Below are 26,942 nucleotides of genomic sequence, written 5' to 3'. Positions count from 1 at the left end.
CTCCATGCAGCATTATCATTAAGGCCAAGAGCTCCAAGGCATCCAGAGAAGCAAAGCTTATGACATAAGTGATATACACAGAAATGACAAGGAGGCCTTTAGGTATTTCAGCGTCTTGAGCCAGAATGCACCTGCTCTAAGAAGACAACGTGAGGGACAACTCACTGGGACGGAAGAGGACAGAGAAGTGCTCACAGATGGCAGTGAACTGGGAACATGAGGACAATCTGAACCCACACTTCAAAAATGAGACTAGGAGGTCTTAACAGCTTCTTACTTAAACTGCCTAGTTTTTTTTTTTTTTCTTTAAATGCTGACTTCAATAGCATTATTTCATCTTTTTTACTCATTATATGGTAATATAGTAAAAGGGTTTTTTCGCAAAGGGTTTAATGTGTTTCACTGCTGGATATTTGAGATCCTCTGTGAGTAATCTCATGATTACATGATTAGACACTTTGTACACTGGCTGCTTACCGATTCAACCAATGATCTTGCTTCCTCTGGAGTGCATCGGAAAGGGCTATCACACACGTACACATTTACACTGCAGAAGACAAGAGAATGTTAGTGACTACAGCAAAAAATGAGCAATTGCAGAGAGAAAGCCAACCTCAAACACTCTCAATGGGCCACCTGACGTCAGCCAATGAACAAAGCACAGAACAAGTGCAGATCGGGACAACTAAAGCTAGTGTACAGAATAATACATAATACTACGCTCTCCACAATGAAAAACAAGCCTAAAATGATATAATGTGAAGATAATTTCTTGGTGTAAACATAAACATCATGACTACATTTTTTTTCTTTTCTTTTTTTATTAATTACACTTTATTCACTTTGTATCCCCCCTGTGGTTCCCCTCCCTCCTCCCATCCCAATCCCTCCCTTCCTCCACCCTCTGCATGCATGCCCCTCCCCAAGTCCACTGATAGGGAAGGACTTCTTTTCCTTCCTTCTGATCCTAGTCAATTAGGTCTCATCAGGAGTGGCTGCATTGTCTTCTTCTGTGGCCTGGTAATGCTGCTTCCCCCTCAGAGGTAATTAAAGATCAGGCCAATCAGTTCATGTCAGAGATAGTCACTGTTCCTATTACAATGGAACCCACTTGGATACTGAACTGCCATGGGCTACATCTGTGCAGGGGTTCTAGGTTATCTCTATGCATAGTCCTTGGTTGGAATATCAGTCTCAGGAAAGACCCCTGTGCTCAGATTTTTTTGGTTCTGTTGCTCTCCTTGTGGAGTTCCTGTCCTCTCCAGATCTTACTGTTTCCCACTTCTTTCCTAAGATTCCCTGTACTCTGCCCAAAGGTTGCCCATAAGTCTCAGCATCTACATTGATAGTCTGCAGGGCAGGACCTTTTCAGAGGTCCTCTGTGTCAGGCTCCTGTCTTGTTTCCTCTTTTCTCCTTCTTCTAATGTCCAGCCTCTTTGCCTTTCAGGTGGGGATTGAACATTTTAGCTAATCAAGAGTCCTCCCTCTTGGTTAGTTTCTTTAGGTGTACAGATTTTAATAAGTTTATCCTATATTATATGTCTATATGAGTGAGTATATACCATGTGTGTCTTTCTGCTTCTGGGACAGCTCACTCAGGATGATCTTTTCCAGATCCCACCATTTATCTGCAAATTTCATGATTTCCTTGTTTTTTTATTACTGAGTAATATTCCATTGTGTAGATATACCACAATTTGTGCATCCATTCCTCCACTGAGGGGCATCTGGGCTGTTTCTAGCTTCTGGCTATTACAAATAAGGCTGCTACAAACATGGTTGAACAAATGTCCTTATTGTGAACCTGAGACTCTTTTGGGTATATGCCTAGGAGTGGTATGGCTGGATCTTGAGGAAGCTCTATTCCTAGTTGTCTGAGAAAGCGCCAGATTGCTTTCCAGAGTCGTTGTACAAGTTTACATCCCCACCAGCAGTGGAGGAGGGTTCCCCTTTCTCCACAACCTCTCCAGCATGTGTTGTCATTTGAGTTTTTGATCTTAGCCATTCTGATGGGTGTAAGGTGAAATCTTAGGGTCGTTTTGATTTGCATTTCCCTAATGGCTAATGAGGTTGAGCATTTCTTTAAGTGTTTCTCTGCCATTCGATATTCCTCTGCAGAGAATTCTCTGTTTAGCTCTGTTCCCCATTTTTTAATTGGATTACTTGATTTTTGCTGTTTAACTTCTTTAGTTCTTTATATATACTAGCTATTAGCCCTCTGTCAGATATAGGGTTGGTGAAGATCCTTTCCCAATCTGTAGGCTGTCGTTTTGTTCTGATGACAATGTCTTTTGCTTTACAGAAGCTTTTCAGTTTCATGAGATCCCATTTATTGATTGTTGCTCTTAGAGCCTGTGCTGTTGGTGTTCTGTTCAGGAAGTTGTCTCCTGTGCCAATGAGTTCAAGGCTCTTCCCCATTTTTTCTTCTAAGCGGTTTAGTGTGTCTGGTTTTATGTTGAGGTCTTTGATCCACTTGGACCTTAGTTTTGTGCAGGGTGATAAGTATGGATCTATTTGCATTTTTCTACACATCATGACTACATTTAACCTCTATATTGAGAATCAAATCCGACATACAGAGAACGACTATGTGGTGACAGTTTCCTCTACGGAATAAGTGCTGGAATTGGAAAGATACAGACACTCTCTTTCCCAAAGACACACAGAAGATGAGGGAAAAGAAGAAACTATACCATGACAACGATATGAAACTGAAAAGCTAAGCACCTGCCTCAGCTTCTTTTCCAAATAGTATGGGCCTGGAAACTCAAGTCCCTTCTTGACCCCAAAGCAGGCCACCACTGCACAGGCCTCACTCCCCAGATGGCAGCAGAGGCCACCATCCCTCTTACACATATATAGTAAAGGCATCTTCTAAAAATTCCACAGAAAAGCTGGCAGGTTGAAATGGATGTAGAAAACACTATTAGAGAAAGGAGCTAAGACCAAGTTACTTTTATTTTTAATCAAAGGAAAAAGTACCTAGCAATGACTGTCTCCTTAAGAGCTGAATGGGGAGGGACACACATAAACACTTGTTTTCTCTCAAATGGACCTAACAGCTACATATTATCAAATTTATCTTCACAATTGCTTTGTGAAGTATAATGGGAAGCTGAGGGAAGAAAATCTGTCCATTTATGTGTTTGGTTTTCAGACTACACCCATCTGTAACTGGCAACCAGGATCACAAGTACGTTCTCACTGCAACGCAGTGCAGAACTCATTTTCATTTTTTTCCACAAACAATATTTAATTTATAAATAGGGCGTACAGATTTTTGAATAACATTATTTATTCAGGTATTTCTGTGTCTATTTATTATGTGTGTGTACACTTGCCACAGCATGCATGTGAAAATCAGAGGACAGCACCCCGGAGTTACTTCTCTCCTCCTACTCTATCAGACCCAGGAATTGAACTTGGGTCATCAGCCTGATGGCAAGTGCCTTTTCCTGCTGAGCCATCTGGTTGGTCCAGATCTGATTTTTTGTTTTGTTTTGTTTTTGCTTCTTTGAGGCAGTCCCATGTTGGAACAGAACTTGCAACTCCCTTTCCTCAACCTCTCCTGCTCTGGAATTATAGGTGTGCATGTCACACCCAGTTCTGTGTGAAAGGCTTGATGAAAAGTGGCAGTCATATTTTAAGTTACAACTTCTTTACAGTTTTTTTCCTCCAAATCCCATGAATAGCTTGAAAACTGAAACCAGTCGATCTGAAGTCAGCTGTGTGTGTGAGAAGAGAAATAAAAAGAGGAGGGCAGAAGAAAGGCTCAGCAGCCAGGTCCGGGATTTGATTCACAGCACCTACAATGAGGCTCACAGCTATATGTAACTCCAGCTCTAGGGGATCCAATGCCCTCTTTTGGCATCTGTATGCATATGGTGCAGATACTCAGGTCCAATTACCCATACATATAAAAATAATTAAATAACTAAACAACTAAAAAATTAAAATAAAAGGCAGCAGACAAAACAATTAGATCCTGCAAGGTCTTAAGGGCTTGTCCTCCAGAGAAAGCCTGGTGGCAGATAAGCCTGCTCTACATAGTTTGTTTCTATGATGCAGACGAACGCCTTCCCTGTAATTGCTGGGCAAGCAGAGGAGAGAGCACACAGAAGGAGCTTCTGTAGGTAGGACTCCCAGACTAAACCGCATATCCAGCTACATTTAAGTTTCACACGGACCTTTGTATTTTATTTTCCAAAATAAAATTAACACATAATTGAAAAATGTGTCTTTGATCAAAACTACATGCTAAAGCTCAGATTCAATACACACATAGCAACTAATGCTCAAGTTGTACACTTACACACGGCAGAGGTGTGAGAGCCCAGAGGGCACGAGGCTATGGAAATGATGACCAAGATGCTTCTGGAACAGGAGGCATTTAAGATAGAGAGACAGCTGGCTGGAGGACATACATCATGAAGTAAGAGAAGCAGGCCTCAACTCTTCAGGCCTCAACTGAAGAGTTGGATTAAAGCCCACAACTGAAGGGACTCCCAAGAAGGTATTCTTTACCATAAATATGATAAAGTTACATTTACACTCTTGAAAGGTAAATCTATTTAGCACTTGAGAGGTAGAGGCAGGATTCAGATTCCAGGATTTTTGTTTTCTATTTCACATTATGCTAGCAGATGTAGGGAAAAGCCCACATGGAATCTATGTAGAAAAGGTCTTAACCCTCTAGGCTACTACTGTTTGATTCCTCTTAATTCTTTAATGGTCCAGGTCAGTTGGACAAGAAGACTTTGTATTGCTTCTGGGCTGCAAGTTGGCTGAGCAGGAAAAGGTGCTCAAGGGAAAGCCCATCTAAAATCTACTGACTTCCATCCCTGAATCTACAAAGTGGAAAGAGACTCTTGCAAGTTGTCCACTGAATGCTGCATTTGTGCTGTGGCATACACAAGCATGCCTGCACATACACACTCACTCACATGAAATAGAGGCTAAAAAAAGAAAACCAACAGCTTTTACTGTAAGAAATGATGCCGTAGTTTTTATGTAAACAAAATAACCATTTTTCTACATACTGGAAACTGCTGCTGTTAAGACATCTTTGCCGCCACCACAGTAGATTGCATTAAACATTTGTTTATTTGCCACTGTATCTTACTAAAATAGAAATTATTTCGAAGAAATGAACCACCCTCTACTCCTAGCTGCCAGTGACAGGCAGTTCAGCAGTGACCACTGAAATAATTTTTAAGTAATTTTAAGTGAAAAATAATTGAACTCCCTTCTTTGAAACCCTGGGACTTCAGCACTGCTATATGGTGGGCTTAGCAGAAAGTGACAAATAATGAATATTGTACACGTTCTTACCAACTGATGGCTCCCCGGTCACATTTCTTTGCAAGCATCGCTTTCCAGCATTCATGTGCATTGTTAACAACTTCAAGGGCGAAATCCTAGTTCCAACCAAAAAACAGACAGAGCTAGTTGCAACCCAGCTCTAACCAAAACAATGCTATACCCACATAGAATGGCGAACTGCTAAGTGCAGGAGCTCTGGAATTGGGCAGGTGAGTAGAAAACCTTTCTTAGTTACCAGCTTGCTGCAGGTGCTTGGTGCTTACCTGTTAACCTAACTTTTATTCACCTGATTTAATTGTTGTCTCCCAGGCTTACTGCCTCTGTCTGATAACCTAGGCCTAGTCCCAGAAGCTTCTATATAATCTAATCTAGCATCTATACAATCTCATCTAGGCCTGGAATGCTTTCAGCCTCTGAGATTTACTGATGAATAAGATCACCCTTTCTAGCTCTATCTGAACTCTGGCTGGCTGGTTCAACTCAGCTGTTCTGGCTCAAACTCCTCTCTCCAAGCTGACTGATTCAAACTGGCTTCTCTCACTTCTGACTGAATTGCTCTGCTTGGCCTCAAACTAACTCCAGCAAACTGTTCTAATCTTTTGGCTCCTTCTCATTCTCTGGCTCATTCTGATTTCACTCTATCTTCATTCTGTCTACCTTGTTCTTACTTCAACCTCTCTCTGTAAAACTCTCCTAGTAAAAAAAAATTGCCCATGAATTCCAGGAACTGAACTGCCACAAACTCAACTCCACTGCACTGACTCTTAACTCACTCTCAACCAAACTACTTGAACAGCATTGACTAGAACTCAGAGATCTGCATGCCTCTGAGTACTGGGATTAAAGCCCTGTACAACCATGCCTGAACCTAAGCTTTTCTTTACTTGAAACTTGCTCTATACCAGGCTGGCTCTGAACTCAGAGATCTGCTTGCCTCTCTCTCCTGAGATTCCAGTAGAATCACACAGCCCTAGAAAGTCTTTAGATGGGATCTCTTGCCAGAGCAGCCATGCTCTGAACTAAAATTCTCCACATATCTTCACTAAGCCTCAATTTCTTATTGGGAGGAATAGCATTGAACGGGGTGGGGCACAATCTATAAAAAGGCAGGCAAATGAAAGCCTGTGGGTCAAACATGGGCTGCCACCTGTCTTTGGCCCATGGATGTTTTAGTGGTACAATAGCAGTGTTGAGAAGATGTTAGGGAACCATACTGTGTGTGGAAAGCCCAAACAATTTACCATCTGACCTGTACAGACATAATTTGCCCATCTTGAATCTAAACCACAGATATAGTGAATGAATGAATAAAATGATGCAAACTCAAGGGCTAAGCCGAATCCACGATTTGGGAGGAAGAATGTATATGTTTATTTCATCGTTGCCATGACTGCACACAGTCTGATTGTAATTTTGCACAGCTCGATGTCTAAAAGCAATAAATCTTCTTGGAACCCCCAAGTCTTTCTCAGTACTAATTCATAAAATATCTAAAATTACACACTCAGTAATAAATGAACATTTGGGTAGCTGTACATTTAGTAACACTACATAACAAAAATCTTCTTTATTCAAAGGAGAAAATTGTTTTTACTTATGTTTCAAAATTAGTTTATGTGTATGTGTGTGTGCCTGTGTCTAGGTATGTGCAGCACATGTGTGCAGGAGCCCTGGAATTCAGGAGAGAGCTTGAGATACCCTTGAAGTTGAGTTACAGGTGTATGCCAACCACTATGTAGTGCTGAAAGCCAATCCTGAGCCTTCTGCAAAGGCAGTAAGACCTCTTAACCAGTGAGCCATCTCTCCAGGCACCAATGAAAAAAAAAAAAGAATAAATAAAATTATTTTCTGATTTTTCCATTCTAAATGTTGTTTCTTTTCTTTAAAAGGATAATTCTTACTTATTAAAAAATTCATATTAGCTTTATTCTCCTCAATTACAACTAATTATTATCACACTGAAGAAATAATCTTTGGCTCTGAGATAGACTTGTAATGAGACCTTTAACCTGTGAAATGAAAGTTCTTTCAGGTCTACAGCTGAGAAAAACACAGCAGCTTTATTGTCAATGGGGTAGTATTGGAATACTATTTTAGATAAGGGGATAAGAAATCAAAGTTATTATGTGAATAATACAGGGAAGGATTCTTAAAATTATTAGATAATTCTGTTTGTAATAAATTCCAGTACCTGCTTAATGAAATGGGCTGGAAAAACTCTAGGATTAAAAGCGAGAACTGTTTTCAACCACATAGAAGAGGCGCAATTAAATGTTTTCAGGCTCTGTGTTTTAATGGCAATCATAAAAAGCAGTACATCAATTGATGGGCATTACAAGAATGACCCAGCCATCATACAGAAAAGAAGCAATGTTTGTCCAAAGCCACCAGAACACAGAACACACCTGACTCTGTATATTCACAACTTGAAACACTGCCTTTGAGGCAATATAGATGTGTGTGCATGTGTGTGTGTGTGTGTGTGCGCGCGCGCGTGCGTGCATATGCACATGTGTGTCTGTTACTTACATAGTTCCAAATGAAGGACATAGCAAATTATTTTGAGAGAAAAGATAGAAATAATTTATTTTAAAAGTATCCAACATTGCATTTTTAAGACAAGTCTAAAATAACTTTTATATTTTAAAACTCTAAACAAAGCTCTTGTGACATTAAGGATTCTTTTAATGAGACTTTCAAGAATACACTGAGTCCATCGATCAGTTCTTACAAAGAAACACTTTCTGTCAGCTTTAAGCTTTTATAAAATGCTTTGTTTCACTTATAGAAGATACTTTCTGTACTCACTTAGAAATTGGTTAAGAGTGTGCAATTTATTTAGTGGTAACAGTTTTAGAAAAAAACATTCCATGTTTTAGACTTCAGCTCTCTGGCTGATTTTCTCCATTTGTGTCATATTAGATTAGAAACATTTTCTGTGGAATCTTTGTGGCATTCTAATGGAAAAAATCCTCTACCGGGAAGGTAATTCAAGTGCTCTCTTAATTGTTAAGCAACTCCAGTCAGGCACGGTAAAATTTAGACAGAAGGGACTCGTGGATGGAGTTACATGAAGGGAAAGTAGACTCCTCAAGCAAAAAAGAAAAAAAAGAGAAAAGGAGCATCTTTCCTACACAATCTGCAAAGTTTAAAGTAACTGCAGAATTCCTTCACTTTCTGGGATGAGCTATATGTAGATCAGCTCATAATGCCCGTAAATACACACATCAGTAAAGTCACTTTGTAGGAGAGGGAGTAGGGAAGGAAATAAGAGGGGAGGTCAGGTCACACCAGGTCATCTAAGTGAGCCACCAGGAGGTACACACTCAAATACAGATTCTCCTCTTTACCTTGTTTTTGAATTCTCCATTGAAAGCAAACTTGTTTTCTGGCTTTCCTTCTGGTACCTTATAAAGTCTCAACCAATCGAGAGTGGCCTCCAGGTAGCCTGGCTTGAACTTCTTAACATCATCAATATCTGTGAGGGAAGAAACAGAAACACCTTGTTAGAAATCATGTACACTGAGCACTACAGTCAGTCCTGGTGTGCAGAGGCCAGGAAGTATGTGTGGAAGGGAGGGGCTAGTCCAGCTTACAGCATCACCAACTATGCTGGCGATGGTTGACATGCCTCACATCACATGTAGACTTTTAATTCCCTATGTAAAATACAGTTCCTCCATTCCACAAATATTTACCAAGTTCCTGTCTGGGAGTTCACAGGGCTATATGAGGTTGTCACAGACAGACTCAGGGTGGTCGTTAGGAGGTAAGGAAGTGAAAGAAAGAATGAGAGAAGGAGTCCCAAGGAGTCAGACAGGAGCAGAAAAAGGTGGAAGGAACAACATGTAGGACGTGAGGGAGTGGGTTACAAGTAATAGAACTATGTCCGATGTGCTAAGTTGGGGGGAGACTGGATCTCAGCGAATATCCCACAACTCTCCTCTGCTGGCTGTGTCCCAGTTGGACCTACAGTTAGTGGGGGGGGGGTGACGACTGTCTACCTCTACAATCCTGGGGCCCAGCAGGGAACAGTGTAAGAGAGGGGGTGGAGGAGGTAAATAAAGGTGGGGGTCAGATGCGGAGAGAATGGGGGCAGGAGGCCTGAGTGCTTGGAGAGAGAAGGGAAACCAAGGGCAGGGGCATCTCTAAGACAAACTGGAGACTTGCACTAGAATAGGTTTCTGGGAGGATATGGGGGTGACTCTAGCTGAGACTGAAGAGGCTACCTTCTAGCCAGACAAGACTTCTAGTGGAGGGAGGGGGCACAAACCACCCACAAAAACTTTGACCCGAAATTTACCCTGCCTACAAGATGTGCAGGGATAAAGATAGAGCAGAGAATGAGGGAATGTGCAAATAATGCCATGCCCAACCTGAGACCCACTCCATGGGAGAGAGCCCACTATTAATGACACTTGGTTATGCTTGAAGATGGGAGCCTAGCATACTGTTCTCTGAGAGGCTCCACCCAGCAACGGATTGGAGATGTTGAGACTCACAACCAAACATTAGGAGGAGCACAAGGAGCCTGGTGGAAGAGTCGGGGGAAGGATAGAAGGACCCGGACGGAAGAAGAACTCTACAAGAAGACCAACAGAATCAACTAATCTGGGCTCACTGAGGCTGAAGCTCTAAGGACAATGAGGACCCACCCCCCATACATATGTAGCCAATGGGCAGCTGAGTCTTCATGTGGGTTTCCTAGTAAGGTGAGCAGGGGCTGTCTTTGACATGGACTCTGTGCCTGTTTTTCAATCACTACTCCCTGGCTGGGCTGCCTTGTCTGGCCTCAGTGGAAGAGGATATGCTTAAGCCTGAGGTGACCTTATGTGCTGAGGTGGGTTGGGGAGGGGAGTGGGGGCTCCCCTTTTCTGAGCAGGTGAGGAGGACAGGGTGAAAAGGGTGGGAGGTTGGAGATGGGAGGAGAGGAGGAAGGAGGTATGATTGGGATGTAATATAATGTATATACATGTGTGTATACACACACACACACACACACACACACACACACACACACATACTACTCCCCATTCTTATAAAATAGCTCTGTAAATTGATTGATTCCAGGTTTTTCCCACTTAATGTTCTCATATTTGTTTGGGAAAATAGTTTAGTATACCAAGTTGAATAACTAGAAATGTACTTTAATTTCCAAAATAATTTCTTATACTTTATAATTTTTGATTGATGACTCTATCCTTGTACCTCACCCAATCCACTGGTCTTTATCCCACTGTATAAAATATGTTTCATTATCTTGATTTAAATCACCAATTTCAAAGAAAGAAGAAGCTAATTATCCAATACCCTTTTCAGCCGGGGGAAGCTCTTTGCTCAGAACTTATGGAAGGGACCTTTAAGATACCAATGATTAAAAATGCCAAAGATTTAATAATGCCAAATCCAAGTACAACTCTCCAGTAGAAGCTAAACTTGCCAATTCTCAACTAATTACATCCCCAGGGAAAACAGCTGCTTTTTCATAAACAACACAAAACTCAGACAAAATGGGAAGCGTTCAATTTTAGAAACCTCAGTAAGTCTCCAACCAGAAATACAGGTCAACGAAGTACCTTTCTGAAAGCAGGAAACACTGCACCTAAAATCGTAAGCAGATTCACTGTTTACAGAGTACATTTATGCTAAACATAAGGAAACTATAGTGAAGAGAGCTTACCAGGTCTGCTCAAATGTGACAGGAGCAGCACTGTAAGAACCACGAGATGAATTCTTAACCTGTTTCATCTCGTTGCATAGTTACAGCATCCCACCAAGGGTGTTAGGAATAACTGCACCTGTGTTTACACGCCTTTGTCTACTCTGATAAAATACTCGCAGCACTCATTCCTGTCTCCTGTAGTCACGTCAGGAGTATGGCTCAGGGGCACTGTGCTCACCCATAACATCTAATCGTCAGCGCTGTCCAGCTGTAGGCCCTCTCTGTCAGATACATTTTTGTAATTTAGGATATTTTAAAGGAAAGTAAGTTTTTAGCACCCGTTCATCTCCACTCTGAGGATTTTATATGAAAGTTTATAATGTAGACAGTTACGCCTTTTATTGTAGGATGGACCACTCCAACAGGAAGCAAGGGAACCTGGAAGGTTATTTACAAAATCAAGCTAAATAGATCGTGGCTTCTCTCCTGCACCAACCAAGCCCTTTTAACGGAACTACTTATCACTTTACTGAACTAATTAACAAGGACTGCACCGTGTAAAATATTCTGACTTAGTCTGTGCGGAGTCTGGTGGGGCCCTCTAGAAGGAAGCATGCACCTCTCCCACCCTCAGTTGGGTTTTATCTTTGCCAAGTATCAGATGTCCTCATGCCCAAGGCATCCTGCAGTGGTATCTGTGGCCATCGTTATGGGTTTAACTAAATATTATTTAAGCAGGTGAATAGATTAATACAAAAGTGTGGGCTTCTGTGAAATTAATTTTGAATATTCTGAAAAAATCCCAGAAAACTGATTACTAAAAACATCTGTCATCAATTTAGGGCTGGTAATACAAGAGAGAAAATCTTAACATCTGCAGTGCACACAGACTGCTGAGCTAGTGACGTGGGAAAAGCACCTTACATAAGAGAAGTCAAGCTAATGCACTAAAGTGAACTCTTTTCTCAAAAGATTATTTTTACGTTATTTTATATGTATGAGTGTTTGCCTATGTGTGCACCACGTGCATATAGTCCCACCAAAGCTTCCTGTTCTCATCCACTCCGAACCGGAAATCCAATGTCCGATCACCGAGGAAACCATGGTGTAGTGGTATCACAGGGCTCTATCCAGTGACGGCACGAGGCATGCTACTCCGCCCAGCCTACGGTTCTCCAGGACACATACAAGAGCAAAAAGTTACACTTTAAAGGGCATGTTTCATGCCACAGGACACCCCATAGATCATGGACACTGGACCACACCAATGCAAATTCTAGAGAATATTAGAAAGCCATGTTTGTTATGGGCTTAGGGTAGGAAGAGAGGACTCACTGGCTGTACACAGGCAGGGGAGTTTGTAGGTAACAGAAGCATTTGGTCTGAGGATAAACTTACACAGTTGTCAGAACTCAAACTCCGTATTTCAAGTGCAGTGACTCTATGTCAATACGGAAAGGGCTAGGGACACAGTTCAGTTAGCAGTGTTCACCTAGCATGTACAAGCCCTGAGTTTTGTGTCTCATTAACTGGGTGTGGCGCACACCCATGGACCTACCCTTTGGGGAGGTGGAAGCCAGAGGATCAGAAGTTCAAGGTCATCCTTGGCTACAACGAAAGTTTGAATCTAGCAGGAGATATACGAGATCCTTTCTCAAATAACCAAACAAAGGAAAAATGGGAGTCCTACTCTTCAAGGAGTTTACAGTTGAGACACAGAAACAAATTACAAACATGGAAAACAAACATTTAACTGCATTAAAAAAAAACAAACAGTGTTTGTGGAGGAAAGATTATGTTTGCCTTATAGAATCAAAGTCACTCAGATGACTTTTAGACTGGCTCTTGAAAGATAAGGTGTTTCCTGGTAGACAAAGGACATTTTGTGACAGAGATGTTTCTGCAAAGCCACCAAGCTATAAAAGAGCGTGGCACATGTAGAAGGTGGGATATGCCAGGTGTTGGGGGGAGTCCAGTTTACAGAGTAAATGTCAGGAAACAGTAGAAAGCATCAGGTGATGTTTACTAAGGTAGAGAATTTGCATGTTTTTTTAAAGAGCGAGAGTGGGAAGGTTTTCTACCCTTGTTTTAAAGTAAGATCTCTCTAAAATCAGTTTGATAAACAATGCAGAAGGTAAATTTTAGTTTCAGGATGCTGAGACCAGAGAAATGTTAACATCTCAACAACAACAACAAAAAGCAATATATTGACGTTTGAGGAAACACAAAAGCAAGAATACATCCGAGATATATCTGATGTAAAAAAATGACAGAATCAGTAATATATTGTAGGTTGGTGACTTAGCAATGATGTGTAGCTGACAAAGTTTTATAATGTCACAAACATAAAAACAAAGTGAATATACATGACACTAAAGAAAGAACTATAATCATTAAACATGTCAAAAATCAAGTACTATTTTTTTTTCCTGTTGGAATAAAAAAATACCTATTTTGAAGGTACTTTTAAATTTCACTCAAGAAGTCCATTTTAAAAATACATACACATTGCCTTATGTAAGTCACGAGTGCTTAATTATTCTGGAGGACTTTAACCGAGACTCCACAGAGGGCAGCAAGGTATTGATAAGAGCCAATGCCAGAATGATTTTTGAATGCTGCTTTAATTACACAAATCACACAAATATCTAAAAGTTGCCTAGCTCATTATATATCGTATGGGGAATACAACTTGGCCGCAGGTATGGGCTCGGACACTTTGTCTCCGGGGAACTTCTCAGTTCCAGCTGGACCTTTGACTCTTCTTCTGATGACTTGATAGGCCTTGGAGTGCTCCAGCCAGGCCTCAGATGCAAAAGAAGCTGCGGTTGCTCAGGAGCTGCCTTCCAGGGCCGGTCTGATAAGGTGGTCCTTTCAGAACCAGTTTGTTAAGTGGTCTGGGCTTTTCAAGCAGCCGTTCAGGAATTGGCTGGTTAGTGGTGGTCCCTCAGCGTACTCATTAAAGAGTCTGGCCTGCCGCACCTGAGATCATTCTTTCACACACGCGCACACACACACACACACACACACACACGTCAGCTGCCTTAAGAGCGTTCTTAGTTACTATTATTATGAATATCTTCCTATCTATCCTTGACAGCTCTGCTGTCTTACAAGCTCTCAATGTCTGAGGGGCATTGCCCAGTCACTGTCACCAAAAATGTCTCTTAACTCTGCTCCTGACAGCTTTGCTGTCTTAGAGGCTCATTACATGTACCATCTCAAAAATTAAGCAATTTAGTACTTATGCTATACAGACAATAAATAGAGGCAGCCACAGACTGCCATCCCTCACCGTACTGAGAGGGCCCAGGATCACACCAACATTAGAAGGAAAAACCCTGCTGCCTTTAACTGAATCATTCACATCAAACCCTAACACCAGAAGGCATGTATCCCACTGAGGAATTTTTATATTTAGACAAAATCTGGTAATACCTGTGCCATCTCTTTGTTTCTGTTATGCAAAAGAGAGGTGGGGAAATGACACCAGCAAATGCAGCTAAACAGGTGTGTAACCAGCACCTCTAAACAAAACCAGGGGAGGCAAGCATGTGGGCTTTTACTGCTGCTCCAGGAGTAAAAGCACCAGGCACTCACTCCCTAACGCCCACCGCACCTTCTGCACCAGGAGGAGAGGTTCCTACCCAGAGAGTGACTTTCCTCGGCTGTTCACGCTGACTTGGACTGCCAAAGACTTTCATGTTTGCAGGCCTTTCTATATACGCATGTCTAATGCACACAGGCGGGGGCAAGGCGCCATCACCGTGCTCCCTTTCCTCCTTACCCCACAAACTCTACTCTTACTGAGGCAAAACCTACACTACAAAATATACTTACCACATGGAAACGGAAATCAGTACTATCCTGTCTCTCTATAACTCTACATACATTAGAAAGCAATCTCAAAAATAGTTAACAGATTTTTTTTCTAAGAATATAAATATTCATTACTAGTTAATAAACTTTGCATGACACCCTCCCATGAAAACCATACTATTGCCTTGTATAAAGAAGTTTAAATACTTTTCTAATGTAATCTTATTTGAAGCATATTTCAGAGTGCCTACAGGGTAGACAGATGTGGTGCTGGGGCTGGCCCTGAACCAGTCTCACAAGAGTTTTCTTCGGACAGATAAAAAGTGTGTTTGTGTTCCCAAGAAATCGGTCTTCAAGCTGTAATTCCGAAATGTGTACAGGTATGAAAACACCGCAGCAAATACCATCAATGTGTGTAATTGATATACTGCTAATAATTCTGATAAACTTCCCTTTAGCAATGACACTGAAGACAGCCGTTTGCTTACAGAGGAAAGGCAGGTGGAAGGTATTGCCAGGCAAGGGACTGGGAAACCTGGGGTCAATGGGTAAGAGGGCAACCACAACTCAACTGCAGAAAGGCTGTATGCAGGGTTTTGAGGACATACGACTTTTCCAAGCAAATGGGAACATTTTTTTAACTTAGCCCTCGCCCATGTTACAGCATAATAGGAATATGACTACAGCCCTAAAAGTTACAGGGGTCAAGGTTCAAAAAACCAGCATCGACTTAGACTCCCAGTAATTAGTTCCTAAAGATAATGCACCACACCCTCTTTCCACATACCCAAGCCTTAAACCATTAATGAAATCAAAGGACAGACATCAAAAGAGCTACCTCTCTAGCAGACTTCTAATTATCACCAGTTCATTACTGCCTTAGGGAAAATGGTCACCACACCCCCAAAGTTACAGACTCACTTGACCAACTCACGATACTTTAGAAGAGCAAGGAGGTTCAGTGGTGAAGCTCCTGGGGTCTGGAATGAGACTGAATTTGAATGGCTGATGCTTTATTTTGTTTGAGTTAATAAGTATTCCCTCCCCATGCATCTCAGTTTCCTCATCTGAAAAAAATAAGGGGGTGGGGGCAAGCACACCTCATTTGTAGTTGTGTGATGATAAAGCAGATAACTACAAAAGAAGTGCCTGGCACACTCTAGGGCTCTAGGAATACCACAGTGAAGAGCTGTGCCCAAGAGAGCACTCCAGTGTCTTCCAACAGTACAGGGAAGGAGGCAACACTCGGCCTCAGGCTGCAACACTTAGCAGGGACATTCTGCCTTGCTAAATCCTCTCCCCACCTCCAGTCCTCCTTTTATTTTGGTTTCCAAGGACAATGTTAAATTATGTTCTAAATTATGCTTGCTATATCCCAGGTATGGGATATGGGGCTGCTTCTGATTGTCCACAGCAGAAGAGGAAAATCAAACACACATTAATTTGATTATTTTTTAAAATGGTAGGGGCACTAGACATGTACATAGAAGGTAAAATTACAGCCAAACACACACACTTTCCACGTGTTCATTCCTGTTCTGAAAGACAATAAAAGAACCTATGAAGTTTATTTGATGTTTAAATTTTCCTAATTGTATGTTCAAATTCTACACATTTGAAACACTTAGAAACTCTGGGTAACTTTAGGACAATTTGATGTTGGCCTTTGAAAAGGTTCCAACTTCCTAATGTACAAGAAGTTCCTCATTGCTCAGCTCTTGTAACCTACTCATCCAGAATGTGCTAAAATCAATGCAATTGTTCTGATGTTAAGCTTTGGGTTTTTAAGCTTTTCTTTTTTAAAAGTAGAAAATCACCTCACAGGCAAAAGTTGGTATAGGACAAAAAGACAGCAGTTTTCACTTAGTTAAAGACAGAAGCAGAAGAAATGTGCAAGCTGCCAAGTTTGGAGACCCCCATTACCTGCTCTATTGAGTTCTCCACGAAGTTAGTCAACCCCAGAGAAGAATGACAGGCGCCCCCGAAACTTCAATCTTCTTAAAAACGCTCTGGACTTGGTTATTTCTTAACCCCGAGCTATTATCTTTAATGGCCCAGTCATCTTCAGGGCAGTCTTATTAACTCTTTCAGGCCATTAGGGTACCATTAGGAAGCATTAAGGACTAGACACTAATTACAGTTGATTAAATGGTCTCAGTGCTCCCTAAGTGTTAATGAACCAAAGGGAATAATAATAATAATAAAAGCCAATTTTCTAACAGAGATTACAGGGTATTTTATTTCAAACATTATTTAGCTTTTAAAAGATTTCACTTTGTCCAATATAGTTGCAAATGTGAAACTTGGCAGTAATGTTGATTTTTTAAATGTTTTGAGACAGGTTCTCACTGTGTAGTCCATGTTGAAACTACATGTGGTGATCTGTAGTGAGAATTTGTTTTAAACCTAGATATGTTATGTGAGTATGTTTTTGTTTTAATCCCAGGTGTGGGATATGAGGTTTTTCTTATCCATAGCAGCTATGATTTGCTTCATGCTCTGGCAGGAGCATGATTTTGCCAGCTGAAGATAGTTTAAGTTTGGAATTCTGGGAACTTTTCAGAGGGTCGATAAATGCAAGAGCCCCGAGAAGGACGGCTGCTGGGGCTGCTGCTGCTGCTTCCGCTGCTGCTTCCCTTGCTGCTTCCCTTGCTGCTGTGGTTGCTGACTGCTCTTTGCTCCTGTTGCTGTTTTTTGCTGGTTGCTACATTGCCAGTTAGGGATAACCTGACTATGAAGATCAAATGTGCCCCTAATCAGCAGGAAGTAGTCTAATGATATTGAAGCTCCCTTTCCCCTCTGACCTTTCTCTCCTACCTAGTGTTGGGAGCTGGAAAGGATAGGAGTGGTGTAGGGAAATAGGAAAAAGAACCCAAAAGTAAAAAAAAAAAACAAAAAAAAAAAACGTCAAAAGTCCAGCTACAGTGATCCTCCTGTTTCAACCTTGCAAGTGTTGGGTTTATGGTGTAAAGTACTATGCCCAGCGAATAATGCTAAGATTAGAGGAGACCAGGCAGGAACTAGAGATTTTGCTACGTGAAACACGTGTTCTCCCACATAATGGCCCGTTTCAGTTCAGTCACGTCAAAGCTAAAAGCTAGAAACACAAAGTGGGACACTAGAACTTACCTAAGTCTGCATGTGCTTTCAATAGGGGAAAATAAAAGAAGCCATTTCATTACAAACTAAGTAACTCAAAAATGTCCTTGAAAAACCCACAAGTATGCCTATATGAATATAGTAAGAGATGTGTAGGTAAACACGTAAGGTCAGGTTGTGCCCTGCTTTTTCTGTGTTGTATGGAACAACAGCTTTCAGGCTGCTTCTTGGCCCAAGTGAAACCATGTTACAACGCAGCACCTGGATTCACTGCAAGAGCCAGGGCTAAGGCATCATTCATCATTCTCCTGCAGGGAGTCCACCAGTGCCTATCCAGCACCCAGCACAAGGCTTAGAATGGTAACTGACTTACACCAGTAAAAAGTATCACTTACGTGCTTGGTTAGAGTCATACCAAGGTACTTTATGTCCTTTGTGGCTATTGTGAAGGGTGTTGTTTCCCTAATTTCTTTCTCAGCCCATCTGTCTTCTGTATACAGGAGGGCTACTGATTTTTTTTTTTTTTAAGTTAATTTTGTATTCAGCCACTTTGCTGAAGTTATTTATCAGCTGTAGGAGTTTCCTGGTAGAATTTTTGGGGTCACTCATGATACTACTATATCATCTGCAAAAAGTGATACTTTAACTTCTTTCTGATTGGAATCCCCTTGATCTCCTTTAATTGTCTTATTGCTCAAGAACTATGTTGAAGAGATATAGAGAGAGTGGGCAGCCTTGCCTTGTCCCTGATTTCAGTGGGATTGGTTTAAGTCCTGATGAGACCTGATAGGCTAGGGTCAGATGGAAGTAGAGGAGGTCCTCCTTTATCAGTGGACTGGGGAGGGGGCATGGGAGGATATGAGGGAGGGAAAGAGGGAAGAATTGGGAGGAGCTGAGGGTGGCGACTACAGCTGGGATACAAAGTGAATAAATTCTCATAAATAAAAAATTACATTAAAAAAGAAAAAGAATCTAATCACATCCATAAAAGCATAAAATTATGCTATGCCAATTAAAAATTAAGAAAATAAAACCTAACCAATTAAAAAAAGTGCTACTTACTAGTCAGTCCTGGAATAATACAAGTAAGACTAAAGAGCCCCAAAGGTGTTAGTTATATATTTATGCATGTGTACAGTAATAATAATTAAAGAAAAAGAAGCCATGAATTTGAGAGTGAGCGGCAGTGTTATGAAAGGTTCGAGGGTAGGAAATGGCATAATTATATTTTAAGTTTTAAAAACTGCAAAAGAAACATTTTTTTTTAATAATGTACCACTTGTGAGCTTATCACAGTAAATCAGAAACACACAAAATGGTATCAGACAGTTCTCCAAAGAGGATGCAAGCCTGGCCAATAAATATATGAAAAACGACCAATATCCTTAGCCATCAGGGAAATAAGTGCAAATTAAAACTACATTGATGGCTTAGTATGTAAAGTATCCAACACACAAACATGAGGACTTTAGTACAGAGCCTTAGAACTCATGTAAAAGCCGGATAAAACTCCCAGCACTTCCCACCAAGAAACCATACAGAGAAAGCAGGCCCACAAACTTCTCAGACACTAGAACCAAGAATGCAGAACCCCTCACGTTGGTTATATAGAAGATGGGACATAATAGCCACTGACCCATCATCAGACAAATGGGTGAGCATACCACAGGACAGCACACAACCCCCAGAGCCCAAGGTCCTTATGTGCTGTGATGCCCCGGTTTGATGTAACCCACTGAACCTGCAGCTAGTACAGTCTTCAAAGGCAACTCTGTGACTGGGTTCCTTTAAGTTACCACCTTGCCTGACCTGCAATGACTGCTTCTATCAGCTCTCTGCCTCTGCCTTGGTAGGTAGAGAACATTGTAGGAGATTTATAAAAGCTTCCAGATAACTGTCCTTCACAAACTTAAAAAAAAAACAAAAACCAAACTTTCCTTTTATTTTTGTTTATTAAAAATTCCAAAAAGTTCCAAAAGACTAAGGGCAATCAAAGCAAGCCTGGACAAAATGAAATACTACAGAAGGTAACGCCATAGCTGATTTCAACCTTGCTGGAGGAAGTATGTCATTGGGGTGGCTTTGAGATCAAAAGGCTCTTGCTACTTCTAGTTATTTCTTTCATGCTTGCTTTTGAAGAGGAAGCTGAATGTGCTTCCTCTTCCTGCCACCATGCCTGCTGGCTAGGGCCTGCTACCTGCTGCCATGTCTCCCCATCATGATGGACTCCTATCCCTCTGGAACTGTAAGCCAAAATAAACTGCTTCTGTATCTTGCCCTAGTCATGGTGCTTTAGCAAAAGAAAAGTAACTAATACATGAAAGTCTGAAAACACTAGAGGAAAAGTAGGAAGTATACTTTAACTTCCAGGCACTGCTGAGGGCTTTGTGAATAGGGACTCTGGAAGCACAGGAAATAATACTACAAATCAACAACATGAGGTCTCATGGAACTAAAAAGCTTCTGTATAGTGAGGAGAACTGTCGATAGAGCGAAGAGGCACCCCAAAGGATGGGAGAAAATCCCTGACACCTTCACACTGGACAGAAGATTGGTGTCTAGAATATGCAAATACCTAAAAAAAAAATCCAATTTAAAAAGAATGGGCTGTGGATCTGAACAGAAAGTTCTCAATAGAAGAACTACACATGGCTAGAAAAGACTTTTTAAAAGGTGTTCAACATCCTTAGCCAGCAGAGAAATGCAGATTAAAAGTACGTCAAGAGTCCATCTCAACCTACTCAAATGGCCATTATCAGGAATACAAATGACAACAATGCTGTTGTGGACCTAGCAGGGGCAGTTCCGATACACTGCCAGTGAGAGTGTAAACCACTACCTTGAAATCAGACTGGATGCTTCTCAACAAACTAGCAATGGAACTTGCTACTACAGTATGACCCAGCTGGGCATAAATACTACTGGGCACTTACCCAATGGACTCTATACCCTACTGCACGGACATTTATGCACACACGTTCATTGCTCATCTATGCACAGTTGCAAGGAAACAGATGCCCATCATTCGATGAGTGGATAAGAAAATGAGGTACCTATACACAACGGAACATTACTCAGTTGGAAAGAAAAGTAGTATCATGAACTATGCAATGTGAATGAGTAGAACTGGAAAATATATAGTCAAATTCCCAGACCAGAACACAAAGTCACTTAAGTGGAGACCCTGGCTTCTAAGCTTTTGTTTTGTGTGTTTCAACTTGGAGCATAAGGGGAAGTCAGAAAACTAGAAAGGGGCCATTGTGTGTGTTTGGGGGGATTATGTTTCAGGGGTGATAGTACATAATAGATAAAATTAAAGTAGTGAGGTAGAATGCTGAGGGCAGAAAGGCTTAAGAAGGGAAGAACTCAGGAGGATAGGAGAAATGGAATGATTAACTTAAAGCAGGAGTATATGAAAAAGCCTGTGGAAACCCACTATCTCTCCACTCAACAAAACATAATGAGAGGGAGGGTTGAATATGTGAGGTGTGGAAGAAGAGGGGGAGGATACTAGGTGTTACAGGTTAAGTGGGGATGGAGGCAGTGTGGTGGGGGAGAAAAGTAACCAGTGGGTTAGCCAAAACTAAGTAAGGATCTATGAAAAAGCCTTAGGGAAACCCACCAGAAAGTGAGCTAATTTAAAATCTAACTAAAAAAAAAAAAAAAAAAAAAAAAAAAAAAAGTGAATACCAGCATAGGTGAACAATGGCTACTTGCAGAAAGCATGGTTATTAAATAAAAATCTTGGTGAAAGGCGCACTCCCACTATGAGTTATAGCTCAGGGTGGCCCCAGAGGCTTTCAAGACAACACAGGTTATTTCCAGGGCCTTTGGTTACCCACCATAACTATATAGGACAAGACTCGGTTGCTGAAGAAACCACAAACTTTGGCTGCAGGAATATGATAAGTACCAAGCCAGCAGGAAGCTCCCTCCTTCCTGGCTAGCTTTCATAGTGCCAGAGTGTGCTACGCAGGCTGCCAGGAGAAGAGAATACATCTGTGGTCTTATTTAGCCCCAAACCTTGCAAGCTCAATACTGACATGCTTGGCAAGATATGTTCACTACTCTAACAGTGGCCTAACTGTTCCTGGTAAGCAGCTACTTTCTGATTAGATTTGAATTGTGTTCCACAGGAGGAAATTTCCTACCTGGTACTTTCGTAAAAGTCCATGACTTGGGAGGTCATAGGCCCTGAGGAACCTGCTATTGTTGTTTTCCTAAATGGTCCTATTATCAAGCTACCTTCTAAATATTTCTATCTATATCCAAACACATGGGCTGCTCTCAACCTTGGCTGTCCAGAAAAGCATTTCTGTGCATGAGGCAGCAGTCAATGCAGAGGCTCACAATTGGTCAGAGTGCGGAGAATAAGTGACTATGAGTGTCTAGCCCTAAAAGGGCCTTCGCTATGAACGACCACCTCTACCTACCCTCCACCAAGTCTCAAGAAACACCGAGGGTGGGGAAGTAGAATATAAAAGCTAGCAGATGGGGAGGGGTGCTGTGAAATGCTGTCTTCTGAAGATGACACACATGAGCTTACACGGCTCTGTGGCAGAAGACCTTCACAGGATCTGCGAGGTAAGCCAGCCAGGATTTCAGCACATGTGGGAGAGGGAGCTCTGGAGGCTCCGCCTCCTGCTGAGCAGCTACCCTCAGTGAATGGCTGCTTGGAGAGAGAGTCATCTATTCTTCCTTGGGAGTGTGGCCGTCAGTCACACCAGACTTCAGCTGATGGCCCCTTAGCTACCTCCACATGCTTGGCCCTAATCATACTTCATGAACTTTTATTTAAAACAACAACAACAAAAGAGGATATGAAGTTGGGAGGGAAGCTAGTAAGGGCAGGAGTGGCAAACAGGTAGAAAGGGGATTTGATCATGTGTTCATGGAAGAAATTCTCTAAGAATAAAAAAAAGAAAGAAAAACAAAATGCTGAAAATAACAGGTGACAATATTTAAATTGCTACAAAACCACTTCCTCTTTGTGACAGTAATTTCAACTCCATGTGATAATTTATATTTCAAGTCACTGTACTACATGTTTTAAGGACAAGCTAAAAACAAAAGTTCAAACCCTTGCAGTCTCGAGAGGTGCTAGAGACTGCTGAACGTTTCTGGAGGGGCAGTCCATCCATATGAAAGTCATCACCCATGCCGGGATGGCTTTCTGATGGTGTGGCTGCTTTGACGACACCCACACTGCTGCAGATTGCCCTCACCAATGCTGAAGGAAGCCGGACAGACACTGCTTCCCAAGGTGGACTTCGGCGGACTGTGCTTAAGTTTGTCCCTGGTACCTTGGAAGGAGGGAGTAGACGGCTGTTTACAACTCCTGAGGAAAGAGTTCCTCAGTGTGAATACAGCTTGAGGTGTGAGCTTAAGACTTAAATTAGAATAATTTAGGAAGAAACATAAAATATTAAAAAAAGAAACAGAGAAGAATTGGGAAATGTTTAGAAAGTCCCTGTCTTTCTAAGTGCCAAGTCCAGTCAATAAAGAAAATACACAAATTAAGAACTAGCCATATAAATACACTGCTTAAAGAACAAAAGCAGCTACTCAAAAGAACAAAGGATGAGGAAGTGATGAGATAGGAAGATGGAAGGAAAGGAAGGGAAAAGCAGTAGACAGAAACATGCAAAACAAATTTCTGTGTATCCCATACAGAGGCTCATTTGTCTGTCTCCAATTTTCTTTTTCTTTTTTCCTTCTAGCAATACGATACAACTCATACAAAAAAATGAATTAGACTAACCTCTGTGGTACATAGAAAAAGAGTTTTAAAACTCTGTTTAACATCTAAATATACAAATTGTGTCTTACATGTGTCCCTTTTCAGTTCTATGAATCCCATGACATACTGACTTACTTCTTTTTTCTGGAAAGGCCCAGACTTACCATTAAGTTTTTCAGCGTCAGGATCATTCACATTGATAGCAATTACTTTCCAATCTGTTTCATCCTGATCGATAAGTGCCAAAATCCCAAGGATCTTCACACGAACCACATCTCCACAGGAAAGAACCTTCACAGAGAAAAGATCCTGTCATTTGCAAGGCTTGGGAGGGTTTAACCATAAAACCACACTCACTCGACGGAAATGTAACTGTTTTAATAAATATAAACTATGTGGAAATGGTCAAAAAGCCTCCCGTGAGCACTTTCCAGGAATGAGTATTTCAAAACTTCTACTTCCGCCCATGAAAGAATTGCTAATTAAATAAGCAAAACGAACAAATAAACAAACAAAAACCCCTTTATATCCTTCCAGAGACCCAGACAATAAGCAACAGGTAGTGGACCATGACTCCAGAGGAAAGCTACCCAAGCAGGCGGGCCCTGCCACTGCCCAGGCTTTCTGTTCAACACACCTGTGGAGCACAGGCCACAGAAGGGGAAGCCAGCAGGTGTCCTCAGACCCCCACATCTGTTCCATGGCATGGCTGCACATGCATGCAGTGCACACACATACACACTAAGTCAATAAGTAAAGAAATGTGAGAAAATTTGAGGAGGAGGAAGAGGAGAAGGAAAAGCACCAGCGCCAGCAGGGAGGATGAGGCAGCTACATTAATTTGTGTGTAATAGATTGGTGAAAAGATTTTACTCCAGAAATACAGTGTAAAAGAGGCTGAAAATGAGATCAAGCCAGTCCTCAAAAAGGTTACTTCAGACTGGCCCCAACAAGTGTTGTATTTGTACGCCTAAAAGCAACTTAAAAAAAAAATTGTCTTAAGAAGGCAACAAATGACAATAGAACAATTGTTAATGCTAGACAGGGACAAAACAGGTTTCAAGAGATGTTTGGAAGTGAGTTAAGGATAAACTAAGTAAGAAGCTGAGCTAGGGAAATGGGTCAGTAGCATGATACTTGCTGTATAATCATGAGGACTTGAGTTCAACTTCCTGGACTCTTGTTAAAAGCTGGGTGTAGTGCCTGTGACCCCAGTGCTCAGAACCCGAAGCTGGGGGACCCTGAGTTTCTTTGTTTGTCCCTGAGAAGTGTCTCAAAGAACAAAGTAGATGGCACCTGAGGAGGAATGACACCAGAGGCTGACCCCTGGCACACGCCCTCTCCCATGTACAACACACATGTATACACAGGTACATATATACAATATATCAGAAATTGAGCCTGTTTCTCCACTGCTTGAAAAAGTGATTTCAGTGCTCTTGGATTGCCAAGACCAGAATTCTTTCTATATTCTGTTATTCTTAAAGCTTTAACTGGCAACACAATTCCTCTGTAAGCTTATGCTCAGAACAAGTTTCCTCTTGATTCCAAATGGAGCTTTCCATTCAAAAAATAAGATGTGCAAAACCAAGTCATTTATGTGCCCTCAAAGTTTTTGTTTAGAGAGAGAAAATGATGTTAAACCAAAATCAAGTAAATTCATTCAAAACATTTGCAAAATGACCTTCAAGTCTTAACCTGTGCATACATGAAGTGATTATCACACAGCAGATTGAAGGGTGACTGTATGAGTGACACTGAAGCTCTTTAATCACGCTAAGGTCTCTCGTAGCTGGTCTATCATCTATTAAATACCTGGCACTACATGAGGCACTGAGAGAGAAAGTAAGAAATCCAGGTGGGAGGCAGCCAGAAGGAGGGAGAAAGAGAAAAAAAGAGCAAGGAAAGAGTCTCTGTTGGTAAAGATTTACTACCTTGTCTGGGACACTTAGATACTTTGGGCCAAGACAGAAAAAACCTCCAAAAACTAGGACTCCACCATCGCAAGCCTCAACAAATGGAAGAACATGGCCCAACCTGCAATTTTACAGCACAGGGATAGGATGGGTACAGATGTACCGCAGCCTTCACGTGTGCCAGTCCTGGAGGCAGAATCCTGCAGAAGCCAGATGGCCCCCAAATCACATGTCGGGGATTTAATCCTATTCTAAAGACTTCCAACCATGGAAGCTAGCTTTACTGCGAAACAATTCCATGTAAAACCTGTCACAAAAACGTCTACTTCTCAGGGTGGCAGCTGAGGTGTACATGAGTCAGAATGTGAAGCCTTCGGGTCGTTTTCAGGTGGTAATTTTTCTCTAATCATCAACATGAAAGTTTGGGTGCCTAAAGGAAATGATAATTTATTTCCCCCTCCTATTCACAGTTAATAAAGATGTTAGGGAGGATGCAGAATCTTGGTAAGAGAACAAACAAAAAACTTGCCGTTAAGTATCTCCAAGAGACAAGGATCTAAGTGGTATCTGATATTGCTTCCCACAATGCTCTAATTCTACAAAGAGCATGTATCTCCCATCCTTGGTATCCTTAAGGAAAGACCAAAAATCTCAGATTTAACCTCCTTTCTTCATAAGAAGGCCATCTTCAGTATTCTTGTTTACTATAGGTCACAAACTCTAAGTTTCTTCCATTCCAACATTAGATTCCCAACTAAGCGTGTGGAAAGCTTCCAGGATGCCCAGGAGACTCTTGGTTCTAGGCGTGGGCAAAGGGAGACAGGGGCTTAACTGCAGGCCCTGCAGATCTAATCTTGCCTGTTTGATCTGCTTGCTCCTTTCTTCAGACGCCTGCAGGAGTAAGAGAATCCCAGTCTGTGGGGGAAATTTAAGAGCAACCTTGCCCTTTTATAGTTTGGGTGTCAAATGTCTGATATATAGAATGCTGGCTCTTCCCACCCACCCTCACCATGCTTCTTCCCCAGCTGGTAAATCAGCAAGTGTTTCAGGTACTTATAATCAGGTTTGGTCTGTTGTTTCTTAAATTCTTGATCCTCAAGTCCAAAAGGAAGACTGTACAGATACTTAAAAAAGATGCGGGTGATATTTAGAACTTGGAGCATGTGTGCTGTCAAACCTGATGCACTTCACAGACTTTGCAGCTGGTAGGTAAGGCTGATATTTCAGGCTGGGTCAGGAGATAGTGTTTACTGGTGGTGGTTCTCCATTCTTAAGAGGGTGTGGACAGAGAAGATTTGGAGAACAAACAGGCAGAAGGATCTATGAAAGAAGCAATTACAGTATGTAAAGTACAAATCCTTGAGGACAAGGCTTCAGGAGGGCA

General features: G+C 41.5%; 1 protein-coding gene across 1 annotated transcript in view; it reads right to left on the bottom strand.

The window, feature by feature from the left end:
- Ppa2 (inorganic pyrophosphatase 2) overlaps positions 1-26,942 on the bottom strand; it is a gene marked incomplete at its 5' end in the record, with an annotated part of 60,334 nt that overhangs the window by 3,820 nt on the left and 29,572 nt on the right. Inside the window, 4 exon segments of the mRNA XM_055628149.1 lie at positions 478-547; positions 5,332-5,417; positions 8,673-8,800; positions 23,807-23,933. Coding sequence (XP_055484124.1) covers positions 478-547; positions 5,332-5,417; positions 8,673-8,800; positions 23,807-23,933 — 411 coding nt within the window.

Source organism: Psammomys obesus, unplaced genomic scaffold (assembly GCF_907164565.1).
Source record: "Psammomys obesus unplaced genomic scaffold, mPsaObe1.curated_primary_1811, whole genome shotgun sequence".
Classification (NCBI taxonomy): domain Eukaryota; kingdom Metazoa; phylum Chordata; class Mammalia; order Rodentia; family Muridae; genus Psammomys; species Psammomys obesus.
This window is presented reverse-complemented; position numbering and strand designations above follow the sequence as displayed.